The sequence below is a fragment of the Scyliorhinus canicula genome, chromosome 6, assembly GCF_902713615.1.
Source record: "Scyliorhinus canicula chromosome 6, sScyCan1.1, whole genome shotgun sequence".
Lineage (NCBI taxonomy): Eukaryota > Metazoa > Chordata > Chondrichthyes > Carcharhiniformes > Scyliorhinidae > Scyliorhinus > Scyliorhinus canicula.
In genome coordinates this window covers 116,847,609-116,869,700 of record NC_052151.1, presented here as the reverse complement: position 1 = coordinate 116,869,700, position 22,092 = coordinate 116,847,609, and the positions used below count along the sequence as shown (strand labels likewise).

General features: G+C 48.0%; 1 protein-coding gene across 6 annotated transcripts in view; it reads left to right on the top strand.

Annotated features, from left to right (window-relative positions):
- The window catches only part of blk (BLK proto-oncogene, Src family tyrosine kinase), a 156,460-nt gene extending 142,338 nt beyond the window's left edge, over positions 1–14,122 (top strand). For 5 of the 6 annotated variants that reach the window (XM_038799957.1, XM_038799962.1, XM_038799960.1 and 2 more), the window contains exons 11-13: positions 3,040–3,190; positions 7,054–7,185; positions 13,178–13,377. In XM_038799957.1, the coding sequence (XP_038655885.1) occupies positions 3,040–3,190; positions 7,054–7,185; positions 13,178–13,377 (483 nt within the window). Of the gene's footprint in view, positions 1–3,039; positions 3,191–7,053; positions 7,186–13,177 lie in introns of all 6 variants that reach the window. The other variant, XM_038799959.1, reaches the window with a different exon arrangement.
- Positions 14,123–22,092: the final 7,970 nt, after the last annotated feature.

Genomic DNA, 22,092 nt, shown 5'->3' with positions numbered 1-22,092 from the left:
GCGGCCGCACCAGAGTTTTGCATAGCTGCAACATGACCTCATGGCTCTGAAACCCAATCCCTCTACCAATAAAAGCTAACACACCGTATGCCTTCTTAACAACCCTATCAACCTGGGTGGCAACTTTCAGGGATCTATGTACATTGACACCAAGATCTCTCTGCTCATCCACACTACCAAGAATCTTACCATTAGCCCAGTACTCTGCCTTCCTGTTACTCCTTCCAAAATGAATCACCTCACACTTTTCTGCATTAAACTCCATTTGCCACCTCTCAGCCCAGCTCTGCAGCTTACCTATGTCCCTCTGTAACCTGCAACATCCTTCCGCACTGTCCACAACTCCACCAACTTTATTGTCATCTGCAAATTTACTCACCCATCCTTCTATGCCCTCCTCCAGGTCATTTATAAAAATGACAAACAGCAGTGGCCCCAAAACAGATCCTTGTGGTACACCACTAGTACGTGAACTGCAGGCTGAACATTTCCCATCAACCACCACCCTCTTTCTTCTTACAGCTAGCCAATTTCTGATCCAAACCGCTAAATCACCTTGAATCCCATTCCTCCCTATTTTCTGCAATGGCCTACCATAGGGAACCTTATCAAATGCTTTACTCAAATCCATATACACCACATCAACGGCTTTACCCTCGTCCACCTGTTTGGTCACCTTCTCAAAGAACTCAATAAGCTTTGTGAGGCACACCTACCCTTAACAAAACCGTGTTGACTATCCCTAATCAAATTATTCCTTTCTAGATGATTATAAATCCTTTCTCTTCTAAACCTTTCCAAGACTTTGCCCACAACAGAAATAAGGCTCATTGGTCTATAGTTCTTGGGGTTGTCTCTACTCCCCTTCTTGAACAAAGGGACAACATTTGCTATCCTCCAGTCTTCTGGCACTATTCCTGTAGACAATGACGACATAAAGATCAAAGCCAAAGGTTCAACAATCTCCTCCCTAGCTTCCCAGAGAATCCTAGGATAAATCCCATTCAGCCCAGGGGACTTATCTATTTTCACACTTTCCAGAATTGCTAACACCTCCTCCTTATGAACCTCAAGCCCTTCTAGTCTAGTAGCCTGTAACTTCCTTGACAACATTGTCTTTTTTTCCTGTGTGACTACTGATGAAAAATATTGATTTAGCACCTCTCCTATCTCCTCAGACTCCACGCACAACGTCCCACTACTGTCCTTGACTGGCCCTACTCTTGCCCTAGTCATTCTTTTATTCCTGACATACCTAGAGAAAGCTTTAGGGTTGTCCTTGATCCTACCTTCCAAAGACTTCTCATATTCCCTCCTGGCTCTTCTTAGCTCTCTCTTTAGGTTCTTTCTAGCTAACTTGTAACTCTCGAGCGCCCTAACTGAACCTTCACGTCTCATCTTTACATAAGCCTCCTTCCACTTGACAAGTGATTCAACTACTTGAGTAAACCATGGTTCCCTCGCTCGACAACTTCCTCCCTGCCTCACAGGTACATACTTATCAAGGACACGCAGTAGCTGTTCCTTGAACGAGCTCCACATTTCAATTGTGCTCATCCCCTGTAGTTTCCTTCCCCAACCTCTGCATCCTACGTTGTGCCTCATCGCATCATAATTGCCTTTCCCCCAGCTATAGCTCTTGCCCTGCGGTATATACCTATCCCTTTCCATCGCTAAAGTAAATGTGGCTGAATTGTGGTCACTATCACCAAAGTGCTCACCTACCTCCAAATCTAGCACCTGCCCTGGTTCATTACCCAGTACCAAATCCAATGTGGCCTCGCCTCTTGTTGGCCTATCTATATACTGTGTCAGGAGTGGGGGAGGAGAGGGGAGCTGGGGGCTTAATGGGTAGGGGGGTTTTGGGTTTTGGTGCAAATTGTAAAAATGTTGAAAATTTATGGAATAGAAATACTTAAAAAAAAACTATTCCATATGCCTGTGGATTCTGGAATAATTGCAATATGTGCTTGCCTTCTCTCACTGGAAAGTGGGAGTAGAGGATACACTGTTGAATCCCAGCTCTAGGAATGTCCTATATCCGAATGTGCCTGGGTGAAGTCCTGGAGATACATTAAGCAACAAATCAATTGGGAGCCATGTGTGAAAAGGAAATGCACTGCTTTAGCCAAGGCCATAGTATGAAGTTTGATTTTTATTTGCTCACGGGATGTACCTATGCCATTGCTAAATTTATTGCTCATCCTCCATTGCCTTTGAGAAGGTCATGATGACCTGTCTTCCTGAACCACTGCAGTCGATGTAATGCAGGGTGCTCCTCCTGCACTGTGAGGGAGAGAGCTCCAGGATTTTGATCAGGAATACAGTTAGTTCAGGAAAAAAATAAACTTGCCTCTGCAAGTCTGAGATTATTATCAATGGTTTAATTACAAGACCTGGTAAAACACTGCATTTGAGACCAGTAACCTTTAGTGCACTTGCTTAAGAACAATATATCGAGTTGATCAGAGGAAATGGTTACACCAATAGGAATTGAGAGGCACAGTGGGTCCGTAAAAATTAAAAGAAGGTGCGTAAAAATCTCTGAAGATGCTGAGCGCGATTCATCGTGAGTAGAGCAAGAATTTACATATGATATGTAATAAGTCCACGCAGCACAATATCTAAGGAGAAGTGATCGGCCTAGCAAATATGCGAGTGCACTAGCATTTACACAAATTAATACAGGTTGTTTGCAGGAAAAACACCTACATCATATTTACCATGAGCTCACATAGTTGCAAGTGAAATAGTCTCCAACCAATGTTAAGGGGGTGATGGGTGAGAGAAGTTTTGTGCTGTCCTTTGATCTGACATCTCCGGCAAGGAATGTCCAGGGGTTTGCAGACCTGAAGTGTGATTTGTGGGGTTTAATTCATAGGTTTAACCTCTCAGCAGCAAGGGGATTTCGATGGGGAATTACCCTGACAAGCATTGTGTCAATAGGAGGAGATTATCCCAAGTCTGACAATATATCATGAAATGCATTGAGGACTAAAGAATTATTCTTTCAGACACTGGAATGTTTGTTTTTTTCAGATTGCAGAGGGAATGGCATACATTGAACAGAAAAACTACATCCACAGGGACCTGCGAGCTGCCAATATTCTAGTGGCAGATACATTGGTCTGCAAAATTGCAGACTTTGGCCTTGCCAGGCTTATAGATAGTGAATACACAGCACGTGAAGGTGAGTCATTGCTATGGATTCACACGTTCTCAATGAGATGTGTGTTTTTAAGGCCTTTGAATGAATAGTGTGCTTAATACATTTAGCATCCTTTTTCTTTTTAGAGGTTCTGAAGCTCCTCTGTCCCATTAACTCCACTCCCCATATTTCCATTAACTCCATTTCTCCATAGTCCCTTCATAGTCCATTGTCCCATTATCCTTCAATTCCACTTCCCACATTGTCTCATTAACTCCACTTCCTCCAATGTCTCAAAACCTCACGTCCTCATGTTCCCATTTATTCTATTTCCCCCTATTCTCAATAACTCAGTTTCCCCATTGTCCATTAAGTCATTGTTCTAATTCATTCATGGAATGTGGACACCACTGGCTAGGCCAGCATTTATTGCTCATCCCTAATTTCTCTTGAGAAGGTGCTGGTGAGCTGCATTTTTTAATCACTACAGTCCATGTAGTGGCAGCACGGTAGCATTGTGTGGCAGCACGGTAGCATTGTGGATAGCACAATCGCTTCACAGCTCCAGGGTCCCAGGTTCGATTCCGGCTTGGGTCACTGTCTGTGTGGAGTCTGCACATCCTCCCCGTGTGTGCGTGGGTTTCCTCCGGGTGCTCCGGTTTCCTCCCACAGTCCAAAGATGTGCAGGTTAGGTGGATTGGCCATGTTAAATTGCCCTTAGTGTCCAAAATTGCCCTTAGTGTTGGGTGGGGTTACTGGGTTATGGGGATAGGGTGGAGTTGTTGACCTTGGGTAGGGTGCTCTTTCCAAGAGCCGGTGCAGACTCGATGGGCTGAATGGCCTCCTTCTGTACTGTAAATTCTATGATTCTATGTGGTGTAGGTACACCCACTGGGCTGTTAAGGAGAGTGTTCCGGGATTTTGATCCAGTGACAGTGAAGAACGATGATCTATTTCCAAGTCAGGATGGTGAGTGGTTTGGAGGAGAACTTCCAGGTGGTGGTGTTTCCATGTCTCTGCTGTACATTACGTATGAACGTTACTGAAGGGTATTTTGATCAAGTCATCTTGTGCCAACCACTGGCAGGGAGAAAGTCTTTCTGCCATATGGAGAATGTATAACAGATGGTCCACTGTTTGAGATGCTTGACTGATGGTTTTATCTTTCAGCAAATTGACTGACTGCTAACACCCCATCTGACCTTTCTTCACATTATCTTCATGCAGCCAATTGCTACAGCCTGTTTTCAGCTCCAGTTAAAGCCACACTCTATGAACTTAATGAACTCTATTTTTAATTCTTCAACTCATGTTTATGTCAAAGAAGACTTCACATTGAAAGGACAGCTTCCCAAAATTTATCTTTGCGAAGTGGAGACCTGAGGGCTAGAGGTTAACGGGGTCTTAATCCAATTCTCTGCCCACACCTAGAGGCAGACATCAGTTTATTTCCATAGCTAGTTATTCTTGGAACAGGTTGGGCAGCACAGTGGCACAGTGGTTAGCACTGCTGTCTCACGGCACCGAGGTTCCAGGTTCGATCCCGGCTCTGGGTCACTCCCCGTGTGGAGTTTGCACATTCTCCCCGTGTTTGCGTGGGTTTCGCCCCCACAACCCAAAAGATGTGCAGGCGAGGTGGATTGGCCACGCTAAATTACCTCTTCATTGGGAAAAATGAATTGGGCACTCTAAATTTTTATTTTTAAAAAAATTATTGGAACAGTAGCCTGGCATCAATTGAGTCTTCTGCTTCCTATACATGATTATTCTAGGTAAGGATTGTTCTCCATACCAAACCTGAGTGGATTAATTATGGAGTATTTTAAAATGTAAAACACTGGTTTGACACATGGGTGAATATTGCACCAGCGGATGTCTGATGCACTAAAGTATATCAGATGTTCCTCTCTGAAGGCTTGAGGCCTGCAACATATTTGAGGCACTTCAATGTGGCCTGCTGACAAGTTGTGTGCGAGTCTCTTTACATCCTCACATTCTATTTAAATGAGCTAGCCATCCAATTATGTGGCTCCTTCAACTCACGAGTTCCTCAGCAACTCATTATCTATTTAGAACAGAAATTGGCATTCTCCCCCCCCCCCCCCCCCCCGCCCCCGTGCTGTGCTCAATGATCCTTGGAAACTGGCTGTTGCTGCCAGATAATCCTGTCCTGGTCTCCCATACATCATGAAGGGATGAGCTGGTGCACAAATAAATTATGCAAATCAATTGATGTTCACTTATGCAATGAAGACAGCTTATGTGCAGACAGCAACTATGTGCATCAGCGATTGAACAACATTATCAGCACCACAAGGTCCAAACCCACCTTTTAACAATGGTTCTGAACAAGGTCACAGGAAGCATGATGCAGCATGTTTGACCGAACTGTTAGCAAAAGAAAAGCTGTATCAGGAAAGGAAACTGCTGAGTGAGAAGACTCAAAGGAAGACAATTTCATAAAGATGCAGTGAGTGGGAAATCATGCTTGCAAATCAGTCTGCAAAGCTGAGAGATGAATGGGAAGATCTGAAGAGTGTTTAGAGATAATATAAATGGAAAAGTGAGCTTAGGAAAGGAGAGCAAATGGGTTTATTCTCCTAAAAGTAGACTCTGAATATTAATGTTGTTATGGGCCAGGGTTTAGAGAACCCTAAAGTGTATCATGGAGTTCACCTGACCCACAACTTTTAATCGATTGTGGTATGGGGAGCACACGGCCCACTCTACAAATGTGGTACAGCAGAAATGGAAAAGTATTTCTTAAAACAAAACGTTTATTCTATGAACTCAAGTTAACCTTTTTAAAACATACAGTGAATATCTTAGCAACCATTAATTCAAATACAACCCCCAAAGAATACAACATTAAGTAATCTTTAAGCTTTCCTTTTCACATCCATAAGAGTTAAAACACCTTTCAACAGAAGCACATTAGGTTTACATTCACTAATGAGAACATTTATAATTCTGAATTCACCAAACGATCAAGAGATAGTCTTTTGATGGCAGAGAGAAAAGCAGTACACCTGCTCTGTCTGGCTTCAGCTCCAACACTGAAAACAAAACTAAACACATCCTGCAGCCTGCTCAAAAATGAAAGTAAAAAGCTGACAGACAGCCCAGCTGCACCCACTCTCTGATATCACTGCAGTAATAAACAACCATTTCTTAAAAGTACTCTCACTCCAGATTTTTATATACACACCCATTTATAAACACCCATTTCTTAAAGCTACTCTCATATGACAATATCCAATTTAAAATTGGATAGTGACGTTAATCCACTATAGCTAACCTTTCATACGTATTTCAGATAGGTTTGCTAGATCAAATGATTGCAGGCAACATACCGACAATTTTGTGTATCTGCTACTGCCATTGTTTTGGAAAATGATGCTCTTTTTAATATACACAAAATTTTAATGAAAAAACACACCTCAAATGTTTCAGTTTATCAGATACAAACTATCCGGCTGCTGAGTCTTCCTGTTGAAACACCTCTCAAGGAGAAGATAATTGTCATTGTGCTTATTAAAGTATAAGCTCCTTTGTGTTTCAGTGGGTCAGTTCATTTTTTGGTGCGTAACTGAGCTATACAGGCCAGGGACACCTCAGACTGGACATTGATTTGCTCTGTATTAATGTCCTCAGCTGCATTAGCACAATATGCGTACTGTGGAGGTGATAGATTCACCCAGGCTCTCACTCCAGTTTGATACCCAGCTACCTTCACTGGTAGTGGGAAAGAAAAGCTTTAGTTTAGCTGGCTCAATAGTCATCTTGCACTTGCTCACACGTCCTACACATTATGCAGGTCTAATGAGGCAAATCCTTCAGAGATTACAGTGAGAACTGGGGGGGGAGCAGAATTTGGTTTCATTGTAATTTTTCTTTCTTCACAGGTGCTAAATTCCCGATCAAATGGACCGCACCAGAGGCTATTAACTATGGCACATTCACAATCAAGTCCGATGTCTGGTCCTTTGGAATACTTTTAACAGAAATTGTAACATTTGGAAGAGTACCATATCCAGGTAGCGTGGGATTTCACTAGAATATGAGCATTTTATGGCCTTAATGTAGCATTTTTCTACATTGAACTGAAAGCAGTGACTGTGTGCAGTCAATCTGAAAACCCTACTAAAGTAAAGCCATCATAGTTCCAGCAAACCATAGCTGCTTTTCCCTTTGAGGGAGGGAGCCGACTGGTGGTGATTTAACCTGAGGATCACCACACCTCAGGTAAGGGGCAAGGTTGAAGAGGTGGGGCCTTCATGAATAACCTCAGCCGGTACGGGAATTGAACCCATACTGTTGGACTTGTTCTACATCATAAACCAGCTACCCAACCACCTGCGCTAAACCAGCCCCCAAAGACCTGACGATTGAGCAGTTGATAACATTCCAAGTGCGATTCATTAAATGACTGATTTAATGCTGCATTAGTGTCATGTTCACTTCAGCGAGAGCTGAAACAGCACTTTAAAAACAGGTTCAGGTTTTGATATCATAGCTTGCAATCTAGATACTTCTCGCGGACTCCGTCAGACCACAGATTGAAGTGTGTGTCTGGATATCTAAGACTTTTTGTGCAGGATATTCTGGAATATGAACGCCGGGCAGCATGGTGGTGCAGTGGTTAGCACTACTGCACCACGGCGCGAAGGTCCCGGGCTCAATCTCGGCCCCAGGTCACTATCCGTGTGGAGTTTGCACATTCTCCCCGTGTCTGCGTGGGTTTCGCCCCCACAACCCAAAGATGTGCAGGGTAGGTGGATTGGCCACACTAAATTGTCCCTTAATTGGAAAAAAAAAAAATTATGTACATTGCATTTGTAAAAATAAACAAATGAAGAACTCCATTGTCCATGCGCAATAATACAGTACACGATATAGCAAATATCTGCCTACAAGTTGAATTTTGCAGCACAAATTAAGCAATTTAACGCATTGTGCCTGTGGCATCTCTGTCTAACATTATTCTGCACTTAGTTTCATTTCACAAGAAAACAAACATTAGCTGCAGGAGTAGGCATTTTGGCCCCTTGCACCAGCTGTGCCATTCAATAAGACCATGGCTGATCTGATCTTAGCCTCAACACTACTTTCCTGTCCACTCCCCACACCCCTTTCTCTCTTGCTAATCTAACACAGCAGCCTTGAATATATTCAATGACCCAACCTTCACTTTTCTCTGTAGTAGTGAACTCCACACACTAATGACATTCTGAGAGAAAAATGTTCTTCTAACATCTTAAATGGAAGACCTTTTTTTAAAACTGTGCCTCCTAACTCTAGATTCCCCTCAAAGGAGACATGCTCCCAACATTCTCTGTCAAGTCTATTCAGCATCTTTGAAGCTTGAATAAGCTCACCTCTCCTTCTGAATTCCAATGGCTGGAGGCACAACCTGACCAACCTGTCCTGTTCAGATAACCCCTCATCCCAGGAATCAGTCAAGTGAACCTTCTCTGAACTGCTTTAAATGCAATGATATTCTTCCTTAAATAAGGAGACTAAGGGCGTGTTTTATCGGCCTTGTTGCGACAGACTTGATGATGCGATGAGACCGTTGAATCATGTGGAATGTCGCGAACTGGATCCCTTCCTCATTTGGCGAGATGTTAGCCGGATTCTCCTGGTGCTTCATAGTGCTCCGGGAGACCTCACCAGAGCGCCGTTTAGCACTCGTCTCCACAGGTGTGGACCAGGTGTAAAGGCACCTGGGGTGGTTTCCCAGGCCATTAGAGACCCCCCCCCCCCCCCAGGTGGTGGGGCATTGGGCAGGTGGTACCCCATAATTCCCACTGGCACCTGGGCAACTTGGCACTGCCAACCTGGCACCTGAGCACTGCCAGCCTAGAATCTGGGCACCGCCACCCAGGCACCATGGCAATGCCACCCTGGCACTGTCAGGTGGCCAGCTGGCAGGGATGTTACCAGAATGTCACGGTGCCAGGTTGCTTGTTCTAGGGGTCAGGCCCAGGGTGTCTTGCCCATAAGAGGTGGGATTAGGGGTGGGCTTGAGGACCCTGGAAGAGGTACATTGAGTGCAGTGGGGGGTGTCCAGTAGCGGTGAGGTAGCTGAGGAGAGGTCAATAAGATCGGTGCTGCCTTTAAAAATGGTGCACCTATCGGCGAGTCATCTTCCTGTACTGGCGAGTCGAGCTCGTCAGTGTAGGAAATGATGTGAGTGTGGCCTCGATGGGTAGTTCATTGCCGAGGCCAACAGAAATGGCAAAGTGCCACTGAATAGCGGGAGCGGCGAGAAACACCCTGTTCAACGCTCACAAAACCAGTCTCTGTTTTCCTGCAGTTGAATTGGGCCCAAAAGCTCTATAAAACTGTACTTCCCTAAATTTTTCCATGGGCGGGATTCTCCCAGCCTGCGGCCGGGCTGAAGAATCCCCACAACCGGGCCACGCCGCCCCAATGCCGGCATGCGATTCTCCGCGTTTGCCGCCGCGCCGCCGAATCTCGGCCCAGGCTGGTCGAGCGGCCGCTCTAAAAAGGCAGAGTCCCACTGGCGCCGTACACACCTGGTCGCAGCCGGCGGGAACTCTGCATGCAGGGTCGGGAGGCAGTCTGTGGGGGGGGGGGGGGATCTCCATCGGAGATCCCCCCCCGGGCCTATTTTCTTCTGCCCCGCCCCTGAACTCCCGTGCCATGTTGCGTCGGGGCCAGCGCGTCGAGGGAGGCCATCGCGCATGCGCGGGTTGTGCTGGCGCCACTGGAGCGGCTCCACCGCCGACAGGGGGCAAGAATCAGTACTCCCAGCGGCCCGTTCACGCCGTCATGAAACGCAATGCCGTTTCCGACGGCCTGGACACTCTGCCGCTGAATGGAAGAATCCCGCTCCATATCTCTTTGTTTTTCCTTCTCAAGTATTTGTCCATTCTCTTTATGGAAATGGATTTGTCTTTCACGACTGCTTTTGTCAGTACTAATATGCCACCGCGCTTTTATCAAACTCTCTCCTACCTGCTCCCTTTGTTTTGGCAATGATTAATACATCTTTGCCCTCCAGTTGCCAGCTCACTGACCAGTGCTGTAACCCTGTGATGCATTATGAAAACCCTTCATAATTGTGAATACCTCCAACAAATCTCTTTTTAACCTTCGATACAATGAAAGTTTTGCTTGAGCCACAAAATCAAGGCTGATACTCCATCTAGTGCAGCACTCTGTCATCTTTTGGATGAGACGTTAAACTGAGGCACCACTTGCTCGCTTGGGTTAATGTAAAATACCCCATGACGCTATTTCGATGAGCGCTAGGGAATTATCTCCCATATCCTGCCCAATATTTGCCTCTGGATGAACATCGCGTAACAAATTATCTGGTTATTTGTCACATTACTGTTTGCGAGAGTTTGCTGGGCCCTGCTGCATTTTCTACATTACCACAGTGATTACGTTTCAAAAGTACTCCTTTAGCTGTCAGTGCTTTGAGACATCCTGTGGTCATGAAAGTGCCATACAAATACATATCTGTCTAATTCTTTCAAATGAAACCCTTCTCTCTGCAGGCAATATAATGTGGCTGGTGTGATTTAGGCATTTTCTGTTTAGTTTACCTCACTCATTTCATCCCCCTCAGATTAAAAAGGTTAAACAGCACAGCAATGGGCCCAACCAGTCCATGCCGGGGTTTCTGATGCAATAGAACATTAGACTTTCTATTCAAAGATGTACTGAAAATTACTATTTGACTTCAATCAATTCAAAGTGTTGATATTGAGAAAATACACTCACTCCGGAATTGAATAGCTCCCCTCCTGCTGTAAGGTCCTGCTTGATGAAAATGCGGATCAGTGAGTTCCATGAACATTGACGGACCAAATGATTGTTCCCTATTTCACATTTCACTGTGTTCTTCAGGAAATAAAGATACTCCAAACTGAGCAAGTACTATCTATAATGCAATCCATTTATGCATCATTACAAACTGAATAATTGGTGAATAATTTCCCCTGGCTGCAGTAAGTGTAACAGACGTGAACACGGTAGCATTGTGGATAGCATAATTGCTTCACAGCTCCAGGGTCCCAGGTTCGATTCCAGCTTGGGTCACTGTCTGTGTGGAGTTTGCACATCCTCCCCGTGTGTGCATGGGTTTCCTCCGGGTGCTCCGGTTTCCTCCCACAGTCCAAAGATGTGCAGGTTAGGTGGATTGGCCATGATAAATTGCCCTTAGTGTCCAAAATTGCCCTAAGTGTTGGGTGGGGTTAGGGTGGAGGTGTTGACCTTGGGCAGGGTGCTCTTTCCAAGAGCCGGCGCAGACTCGATGGGCCGAATGGCCTCCTTCTGCCCTGTAAATTCTATGATTCTATGATTCCTGATGCAATACATTAAAAATCAATTGCATTGAGTTTCACATTTGTATTTTCTTCACACTGAGCATCAAGTGCAATATAGTGAAAACATATTTGTGTGAAACTAAGAAAAAGGAAAACATGACAGTGTTAAACACATGACAGTTCACTGCCGTCAATTTGTATAAATATTTCATGCAAAATAACTTGGAGAGAAGTTAGTTACTATTTTTAAAAATAGTGACTATTAAAAATATTGTTAACACTGTGCTCATATCCTCAAGCACTCATTTTTCATAATTGGACTATCTGAAGATGTGATAGCACTGAAACTCTTGGTTTTTGAGGGCAGGGGTTTTGACCAGTTTGCCATTTGCCACCATTGCCCCTTCCCCCACTCCCATTCAAATGCAATGAATTGACAATGCACTGAAATCTATTGAGATTTGAGTCAGGGTTGAGATAAGGGCAGATAGAGAGCTCACCCCTGTGGCGATATACATAAATGTATATTTGTATATAACTGTACAAATGTATAAAGCTGTTCATCAATGTATGTAATCACAGGTATGACCTCCTGCCAGTGGGTGGCACCAGACATACAGGGCGGGATTCTCCCGTACCCGGCGGGGCGGGGAGACCCGGCGAGACGGAGTGGCGTGAACCACTCCGGCGTCGACCCGCCCCAAAGGTGCGGAACACTCCGCGCCTTCAGGGGCTAGGCTGGCGCCGGAGTGGTTTACGCCCTGCCGGCTGACGTGGAAATCCTTTGGCGCCACGCCAGCCAAGGCCGAAAGGACTCCGCCGGCTGGCGAGAGTCCGCGCATGCGCGGGAGCTTCAGCTGCTGCTGACATCATCCCCGCGCATGCGCAGGGGCAGGTTCACCTTCGTGCCGGCCATCGCGGAGGCTCACCCGGCCGGCGCGTCGGAAAAGAGTGTCTCCACGGCACAGGCCCGCCAGTGGATCGGTGGGCCCTGATCGCGGGCCAGGACACCGTAGGGGCACCCCCTGGGGCCAGATCGCCCCCCCCCCCCCCCCCCCAGGACCCCGGAGCCCGCCCACGCCGCCAGGTCCCGCCGGTAAGGGACCTAGTCTGATCTACGCCGGTGGGACTGGCAAAGAACCAGTGGGATTTCGGCCCAGAATTGCCGGGGGGGGGCCACTGCGAGCGGCCGCTGACCGGTGCGGTGCGATTCCCGCCCCCGCCGAATTTCCAGTGCCGGAGAATTCAGCGGGGGGTGGGATTCACGACCCCCCCCCCCCCCCCCCCCCCCCCCCGGGCGATTTTCCGACCCGGCAGGGGGTCGGAGAATCCCGCCCACATTGTGTGACTTACATGACTGGGCCGTTGGTAGCAGATTGGTAGTAGGACAGTCGCACTTATAGTAGCTCCCTAGGAACTTGAATAACTTTGTTTGTATATAAACCTTTTAGTTATCACCCCACGTGTTTAGCAAGAAATCATTGTTCTGGTTTAACATGTTCTGTCTGTCTTCATCATCGGGGGAACCACGGAACATAACAACTCCCATCTCGGGCCAGCTTTTCTGTGCTGGTTTTTCAACATCCATTCAATGATGACATTTTTGAAATCTGATTGATTGGAGACACTCGGAGCCTGAATTCAGATGTCATTTTGTTTTGCCCATGTGAGATGCTGGAGCAGTTGCTTTACCAGGTATTTATTGGCTATCCTTCTGTTTCTGCAGGGATGAGCAATCCTGAAGTGATTCGGAATTTAGACCGTGACTATCGAATGCCATGTCCTGACCATTGCCCGGATGAACTCTACGATATCATGGTGAGCTGCTGGAAAAAGGTTCCAGAAGAGAGACCAACATTTGAATATTTACAGAGTATTCTGGAGGACTTCTATACAGCCACAGAAGGACTGTACCAACGTACTTAGCTGCAAGCACCGTCTTGGGCTATTGAACAGAATAGCTGATTTATCAGGGAGCTCAAATAATGCACCACTTTTTCCTTCATATTTAGCTGAGAATATTTGTAATTTAAAGTGAATCACTGGGTCTTAAAACATTTCTCTGTCACATCCAATTTTCTATGGCTAAGACTGCATCAACAAGCCAGAAGACTTGTACTTGACCTGAGCTATCATTGAGGCTGAATTTCCGAAAACTGTATTCTCGTGCTAACAGGATCGTGCGATCAGAAGGAATCCCTGGGAAAATGTAAATAAAAGTGCCTTTCACAAATTATGGTGGACTTTCCCTGCTCCAGTAAGAACCCTCCCAGCAGTTCTGATTGGTGCACCTTCGACGGACCTCTTGTTCATTTAGTCGAAACATGGTCATTATCATGAGATGCATTTGGAAACTAATCTTGAACTTGCCATCTTGAAATTTACCACGCTATGTGCCTGAACTGTTTTAATTTCAAAAGCAACACTGAGAACATGTGCATTGTATTTTCATTAAGTTTCACGTTATATTACATATTGCAGTGCCTGACCAGTTCTAAACAAAAACTATAATTGCTTATGCTGATTTTTTTTTTGCTTGAGCTAATTATTTTGAGCGGTCATTTATCCTAAATACAGGACACATCAGCAGACAGTTCCTAAAAGTGACAGTATGTTTCTGGAGATTTATGCACTGGTTTGAAATCTCAAATTAAAACGATGTTGCTGTTTATTTGCATTTATGTACCGATTCACATCCAACCACAAATTGCTCTAGGTTGCACAGTGATTTCCCACTAAATGTTCGTCAACTTTAAAACCTTTGAGTGGCATAGATTGTCCAAGCTTACATTGACAGCGGTGGGCGCAGAGAATCCCGCTGCCAGTGAACGTTGTGCTGCCGAGAAACATGTGGCTGGAAGGTGGAGAATACTGTCCATTATTTTATGCCAGCATGGCCCCTGAGGTTTATCCATGGTGGATAGTAGGTGAGTTATAATGGAGGGGTTAAGGGAAAAGGGTAAATTTTGGTGGCCGTGAGTTGACATTAAATTGGTATAGGGGCTATACAGTGCGATGGGGATGAATGGAGAGCGTAAAGGGACATGCAGGGTATGAGGGTCAAGGGGGTGGCCACAGGCATAAGGTGGTATAAGAGATATGAAGGCCCGTGGGGAGTGGGTAGAGGACAATATGGAGGGTATGAGTGGCAATGATGGTGGGAATGAGTTGGCATTGGATGGCTTAGATGGGGCATGGGAAGTATGTGGGTGGGCAACGGCTGGAGGGTTGCTCTTTTTGTTCATTTTTTCAATAATTTCAACAACGTGTCGGTGCACAGTGTCAGGCTTTCGGCCGAACCTGCCTCCTCACCCAGCAGTCCTTGCACTCGTTCTCGGGGCGGCGGGCCCAACTTCTAATCCAGCCAGTGCTCCCAGAATGAAAATGCAACGCTCTGGGTCTCATTTTCCTAGGCTGCGTTGGCAGTGCCTGGAGCTCCCAACCTGGAGCAAAATTCCATGCCTGAGTGTTAAAATGAACTCTAAATAGTTTATGGCGGCTCTATTCAAAAATCTTTACAAGAAATTAGGTATTCATGAAACATTTTAGTGGTAACAATGTGAATCACTAGAGAAAGAGAGACAAGGCATAGAAAATGTGTATTAAGTACTATTTTTTGAAATGTCTCTGACAGTGGGGTTTGGTTCGTACTTTCCAAGAAAGGAATTTTCAGAATGTTGGTTTCATTAAGATTTTGATCTGTCTTGTGTGTGGCGTAAATATATTTGCTAGTACACACCTAGAAACAGCATGCTGTATTAATACTGCGGATGTGGTTTTCTGATGATTGTCCCATTTAGACTTCACCTCCAGTTTGCAAAAAGCCTCCATTTGAAGAAACGATGTCTACTCTCACAATGCAAACCATCACATCAGTTCTATTACCATAATCATTAACTTGTTAAGTTATGAAGCGCCATTTCAGGAAAAACTTTTAACTAAACCTTTTTTGTTTGTGTTGCAATGACAATGTGAATGTCTTTTGAGGGAAGGAAATACCTGGTCAGGCCAACGTGTGACTCCAGATCTACAGCAATGTGGTTGACTCATAAATGCCCTTGGGGATGGGCAATCAATGCTGGCCCAGCTAGAGACGGCCACATCCCATGGGACGAATTTAAAAGAAATTGTACAGGATTAGGGTGGGATTCCACGTCGGTCGATGCCGGAATCAGAAAGGCGGGGAATCCATTTTGACGCTGAAATCAAGGTGGGTGCCGGAATCATGCCAAATCGGAATTCACCAGTGCCTTGACAGTGGTGTCAATGCGTTCCACTCCGCACATACAGTAAACGCTGTTGGCATATTATTAGCAGGCAAAACCCAGTACTCTCAGGGGCCTCTGCGATTCTCCACCCCAAGGAAGAGAATTCCCAATGGCGAGGTTCATTTGTGCTTTTAAAAATCAAGAAACAGTGGCTGATGAGGAAGAGAGAGGAGGTAGGACACGGAGAGGCACAACCATGGCTGCCGGTCCTGACATGGCCTGGCTGGCTGGTTGTGAGGGGGGGGGGGGGGGGGGGGGGTAGTAGGTGGTGATGATGGGGCCGTGGGGCCAGGGTAACCACCCCCTCCCCCAATGGGACTGAGTCCGTGACCAAACATGGACCATCTTTGCTGTGGCTGTAAGGCAGCGCAGTCCCGGACCAACCAATCTGGCCCCTGGTTCTGCAGAGTGACACCAGCTGGATGGGTTCTCCCACCCCCGCACCACAGCCCCTACTCCACTCTCTGTCATACCGTCCCCCTCCAACTGGCCGCCACCCGCCAGCAGGGCATCACGCAGCCCACCCATGGGCAATGCAAACAGTAGCCCCTTCGGGGGGGGCACCAGATGGGGGCTGGGAAGTACCGCTAGTAAGGGCAGTGGCAGCTGTTGGTACACATGGCAGCAGGGATAAGCACCAGGGCCAGAGGCGCAGGGATAATGGAACGGGGACATGTGGTGGCAGGGTCTGCAGTGTCAACATGGGCCACCGTGTAGCCCGTTGGGCCTGATTGGGCAGGCAGGGGTGCTAACATGTTGGCCTTTCGACCCCTGCAGACAGTGGATATTGGAATCCAACCAGCAATGGTGGCCTTGCTCCTAGTCGCTACAGCCCTGGGGGATGCACTGCAGCTGTACGAACTGGGGTGTGCTCCACAGAAACAGGAAGCAGGTGATGTGTTAGGCAGGTTGGTTCGATGTGGACTGCACTCGATGCAGGGAAGTTAGAAACAGATGTCTAACACAGGAAAAGATCCAACACTGTTTTATTCAACTATAGAACTGCTGTACATATTCAGCTGTGGGTCGACACTATACTGATCTGACTGGTGACCTTGTCGTAGTCTGACCAGGCTTACTAGCTACCGCATGGTGTTTGCACTTGCTAGTCTGTGGACTCTGACTGTCTCAGTAGCTGGGTCCCGAGAGAACGGGAAACCTAGTGCCCTCTGGCTTTATAGTGGTAGTGTCCTGTCTGGTGATTGGCTGCTCTGTGTTGTATGCTTACTGGTCATCCTAATGTGTCAATCACTGCCTGTCTGCATCTCATTATATACATGTGTGGCTATTATGACATCTCCCCCCTTTTATTTTAGTTAAAAAATACTAAGGTATGTATACATATATATATATATATGCCTGACTGTATACAAACGGTGCTTGAACAAACGTATATACATGGGAAGGTGTCGATAGTGCAGATACATGGCAAACAAAGCAATATTTACAAAGGTTAAATCGATGATTTCAGTCACAAAATTTACAAAAGTTCAGTCTACAGATTCAGTCTTTGTGGTGGGCGACGAATTCTTGTCGATCGCCGCAGAGGTGGATCAGGAGCTGCCTGCACGTGGATAGGTGGGATCGCTGCCATCACGGTGGTCGCGTCGGCTGGCAGGATCGCTGGCAGATCAATGGCTTCGTGGCAGGGTACGTCCGGAGGAAGTATGATGGCCAGTGGAGCACTGCAGCCAGGCGGTGCGCGTGGAACTCTTCGCAATGCCTATCTGTTGCGCCGTAGCAGGGAGCCATCAGCCAGGCGGACAAGGAAAGACCTTGGGGCAACTTGTTTTGACAACAACAGCTGTGGCTGACCAGCCGCCCTCAGGCAACTGTACGCGAACATGATCGGCTGGAGCCAGCTCGGGTAGATCCGTGGCATGAGCTTCATATGTGGCCTTCTGTTGGGCCCGGGACTGCTGCATTTTTTGTAAAACCATGAGGTGGTCAAGGCCTGGAATATGGATGGCTGGAACTGTGGTCCTCAGAGTGTGATTCATGAGCATTTGCGCTGGAGACAATCCAGTGGATAGTGGGGTTGCCCTGTATGCCAGCATTGCCAGGTTGAAGTTGGAGCCTGAGTCTGCAGCTTTGCACAGCAACCGCTTGACAATATGGACAATAGGGAAGTTAGAAACAGACGTCTAACACTGGAGAAGATTGAACACTGTTTTATTCAACTATAGAACTGCTATACATATTCAGCTGTGGGTCGACACTACACTGATCTGACTGGTGACCTTGTAGTAGCCTGTCCAGACTTACTAGCTACTGCATGGTGTTTGCACTTGCTAGCTCGTGGACTCTGACTGTCTCAGTAGCTGGGTCCCGAGAGAGCGGGAAACCAAATGTCCTCTGGCTTTATAGTGGTAGTGTCCTGTCTGGTGATTGGCTGCACTGTGTTGTATGCTTACTGGTCATCCTATGTGTCAATCACTGCGTGTCTGCATCTCATTATATACATGAGTGGATATTATGACACCGAGCAAAGAGATAGTGCAACATATCTGCCAGACCATGGCTCACCGGGCACCAGGGGAGAATGGGGGAGGACACCCGCTGTCAAGGTGATGGTCGCCCTGAACCTTAATGACATGAGGTCCTTCCAGGTGCCAAGTTGGGATCTGTCTGTGATCTCACAGAACTTGGTACACAGGTGCATCTCACCCTCACGGAGGCCCTATATGCCTGGCCGACACAATACATCCATTTCAACGTTGACAGAGCAAACCAGGAGGCCCGGCCATTGGGATCACTGAGATGCCCCAGATCTTGGGGGTGATTAATGGGATGCATATTGCCCCACGAGCACCTGCAGATGATAGGTCGCTCATCACAAGGCGGCAGGATAGCACAGTGGTTAGCACTTCACAACGCGGGTCCCAGGTTCCATTCCCACTTGGGTCACTGTGCAGAGTATGCACATTCTCCCCGTGTCTCTGTGGTTTCCTCCGGACGCTCCGGTTTCCTCCCACAAGTCCCGAAAGATGTGCTTGTTAGGTGAATTAGACATTCTGAATTCTCCCTTGTGGTGATATGCATCACTGTAAGAACGCAAGGGGTTAATGTAAATACACGTAGACTAGCTAGACACTAGAGGGAGCACCAGAGACATCATGACACAGACATTCAACCAATAGGTCAGTTAGACAGGACACGACTAATGGGTATTCAAGATAACACAGAGGTGACACTACCAGCGGAGGGCATTACACCAACCCATATAAAAGGACACAGCACATATGATCTTCCTCTTTCCAGTGGAGACTCTCAGTGAGTACACAGGGTTGATTTGAAACACATCACACCCATCACGTGGATTGTAGCAGACTGTTTCGTCAGTCTGAGTAGCTATAGCAGGATTAACAGGAGAGTTGAATCCAAGTAGGAGAATTGTTAACAGTTCAATAAACGTGTTAAAGCTATCTCCAAGTCTGAAACTTCCTTTGTCAGAGTGTACATCAAGGAAACAGCTTATGCTATGTCAAGAGCAGAACAAAACATCCCTCTGTGTACCTGAACAGGCGCCGGAGTGCGGAGACTAGGGGATTTTCACAGTCACTTCATTGCGGCATGGTAGCATAGTGGTTAGCACCGTTGCTTCACAGCTCCAGGGTCCCAGGTTCGATTCCCGGCTGGGCCACTGTGTGGAGTCTGCACGTTCTCCCCATGTCTGCGTGAGTTTCCTCCGGGTGCTCCGGTTTTCTCTCACAGTCCAAAGATGTGCAGGTTAGGTGGATTGGCCATGATAAATTGCCCTTAGTGTCCAAAAAATGTTAAGTGGGGATTATTGGGTTACGGGGATAGGGTAGATATGTGGGCTTCAGTGGGGTGCTCTTCGTCAGGCCCGGTGCAGGCACGATGGGCCGAACGGCCTCTTCTGCACTGTAAATTCTATGAATGTAAGCCTACTAGTGCCAATAATAAAGATTATTATTATTATAAAGGGGTTCCACTCGATTAATGTGCAATTGGTGTGTGACCACCAGATGCGCATCATGCACGTCTGCACCCGATACCCGGGCAGTGCGCATGATGCCCTTCATCATGGCATACTCGGCGATTCCTGACATGTTCGAGATGACCAGGCTGGGGGGTTGGCTCCTGGGCGACAGGGGTTATCTGCTGCGGCCATGGCTAATGATGCCTATCTGGAGGCCACAGGCCGAGGTGGAGGTCTGCTACAATGACGCCCATACCACGACCAGGTGTGTGAATGAGGTGCTTCAGTATCCTGAAGATACGGTTGAGGTGCCTGGACTGCTGTGGGGGGAGCTCTCCAAAATGATGCTGAGAGCGTCATCCACATTGTGGAAGCCTGCTGCATCCTCCACAACATGGCTTAGCAGAGGGGAATCATGCTAGAGCAGGAGGATGAATGCAAGGCCTCGTTTGATGAGGAGGATGCGGGGGAGAGCGAGGATGGAGGATGAAGACGTGTGACCCAGGCAGGCAAGGGAGGGTGGGGATCCCAGGCCACCCACAACGTCTGCACCATCCCCTCACCCCGCCCCCACCCCCACTCACTCTGGCCAGCCCAGACCATCCCACTCCTCACACCCATCTGACAGAGCACCCAGGAAGGTTGCAACAGTGTGAACAGGTGTTTGATGTGGCAATGTATATCCAGATTTGTGCCCTAGCCCGTATAATTAAACTGTGTCCTGCACCTGTGGCAACATAGCCGATGTCTAACTTTCTGGCTTTACAGGCCCTGGTATGTGTAAGTGGATTCCCTGATGGTATAGCAGGCGTGGAGGCAGCCTGCTGTGATTCCTATCCTGCAACCTGGGTCCTCGTTGGCGTGTGTGCAGCTCAGGCATCCCAAGTGGCGTGGTGTCACTCTGTTCTGCCCACTGCCCACCAGATGCACCAGGCTGTTGGGGGGGGGGGGGGGGGGGGGGGTTGGAGTTCGAGGTGCTGCGGTGTTCTAGCAGCTCCCTGTGGTAGTCACCGGCACGGGCCCCATTACCTCCTTCTCCCTTGGAGCGCCCAATGGCCCCCGGGCTATTCCATGGGACGGCGGAGCAAGTGAAGCTATCCCCTGAGGCTCCCTGCCACTGGCACGGCCAATCCTGGAAGCCCGCTATGGTCTCAACCAGGGTCTGCATGCTCGCAGTCATGGAGCACAGGGAATAGACTACCACCGTCTGGGACTGCGCCACATCACCCTGTGACTGTGCCACCATCTTCTGGGTTTGTGTCACATCAGACAGTGACTGCACCATCTCCCTCTGGGACTGGGCCACCTCCCTCTGTCTCTGCACCATGTCGGCCAACGTCTGGGCAATGCCGCTGATGTTCTCAGCCTGGCCTTTTGTGACTGGGTCATGCTCCGAAATGCTGCTGCAATGTCTAGGTGGCTCTGGCACATGGCTATCTGTGAGATACCAACCCTATCCTGGGCCTCGGCCAGCGCCTGCACAAAATGCCCCAGGCCTTGGACATGCTGATTCATAGCCAAAAGGCTCGCCCCCAATTCCTCCACCGCGGATGCCACCCATGTGGTGTTGGGCTGGGTGGCACAGATGTTCAGCACCACCTCCTGCATGGTTGGCCACGTGATTGGACTCCTCCAACTGCACCTGGATGTGCTGAATTCTCGCCGACAACCCCCTTGTCGTCCCTGGCTCTACGACTGCAACTCCACGATCGACTGTCCATTCCAGAAGACTGAAACCCGTCTGGCTGGCAGCCAGTCCCTGGGGTTGGCCTGTCTTCCGACTATCTGCCTCCTTGGGAATTCTTATGTCTACCTGCTGTACCGGAGCAACTGTGTGGTACGCAGCAGAGTGAGTCCCAGGAGCCTCTTCACCAACATACCCAACTCAGGTGAGTGTCTCTGGGATGGTGGAGGGTGTTGGAGACAGCTGTGATAGGAAATCACTGTCATCCCCGGACTTGAGCTCTGGGGTGTATGGAGTCACAGGTATAATATGGCACGCATCTGTGTCCGTGCCCTCATCGTTGGTCAGCACATGGGGGGTGGGGGAGAACTCAGGTTGTGACACTGGCAGGGGCATAGGACACCAGAAGGAACCCTCCCCATCACCATCTGGTCCTGCAAAACACAAGACAAAACACATGATTAGACTATGGGCTGGAGGGGGTGGGGTGAGGGTGGATTTGAGGTTGGTGTGGGGGTGAGTGTAGGGGTTAAGGTAGTGTGGGGCTGAGGGTGATGTGGGGGTGAGGGTGGGGGTGAGGTTGGTGTGAGGGTGAGTGGAGGGGTGAAGGTGGTGTGGGGCTGAGGGTGGTGTGGGGGTGAGGGTGGGGGTGAGGTTGATGTAGGGGTGAGTGTAGGGGTGAAGGTGGTGTGGGGCTGAGGGTGGTGCAGGAGTGAGGGTGAGGGTTGTGTGGGGGTGAGTGGAGG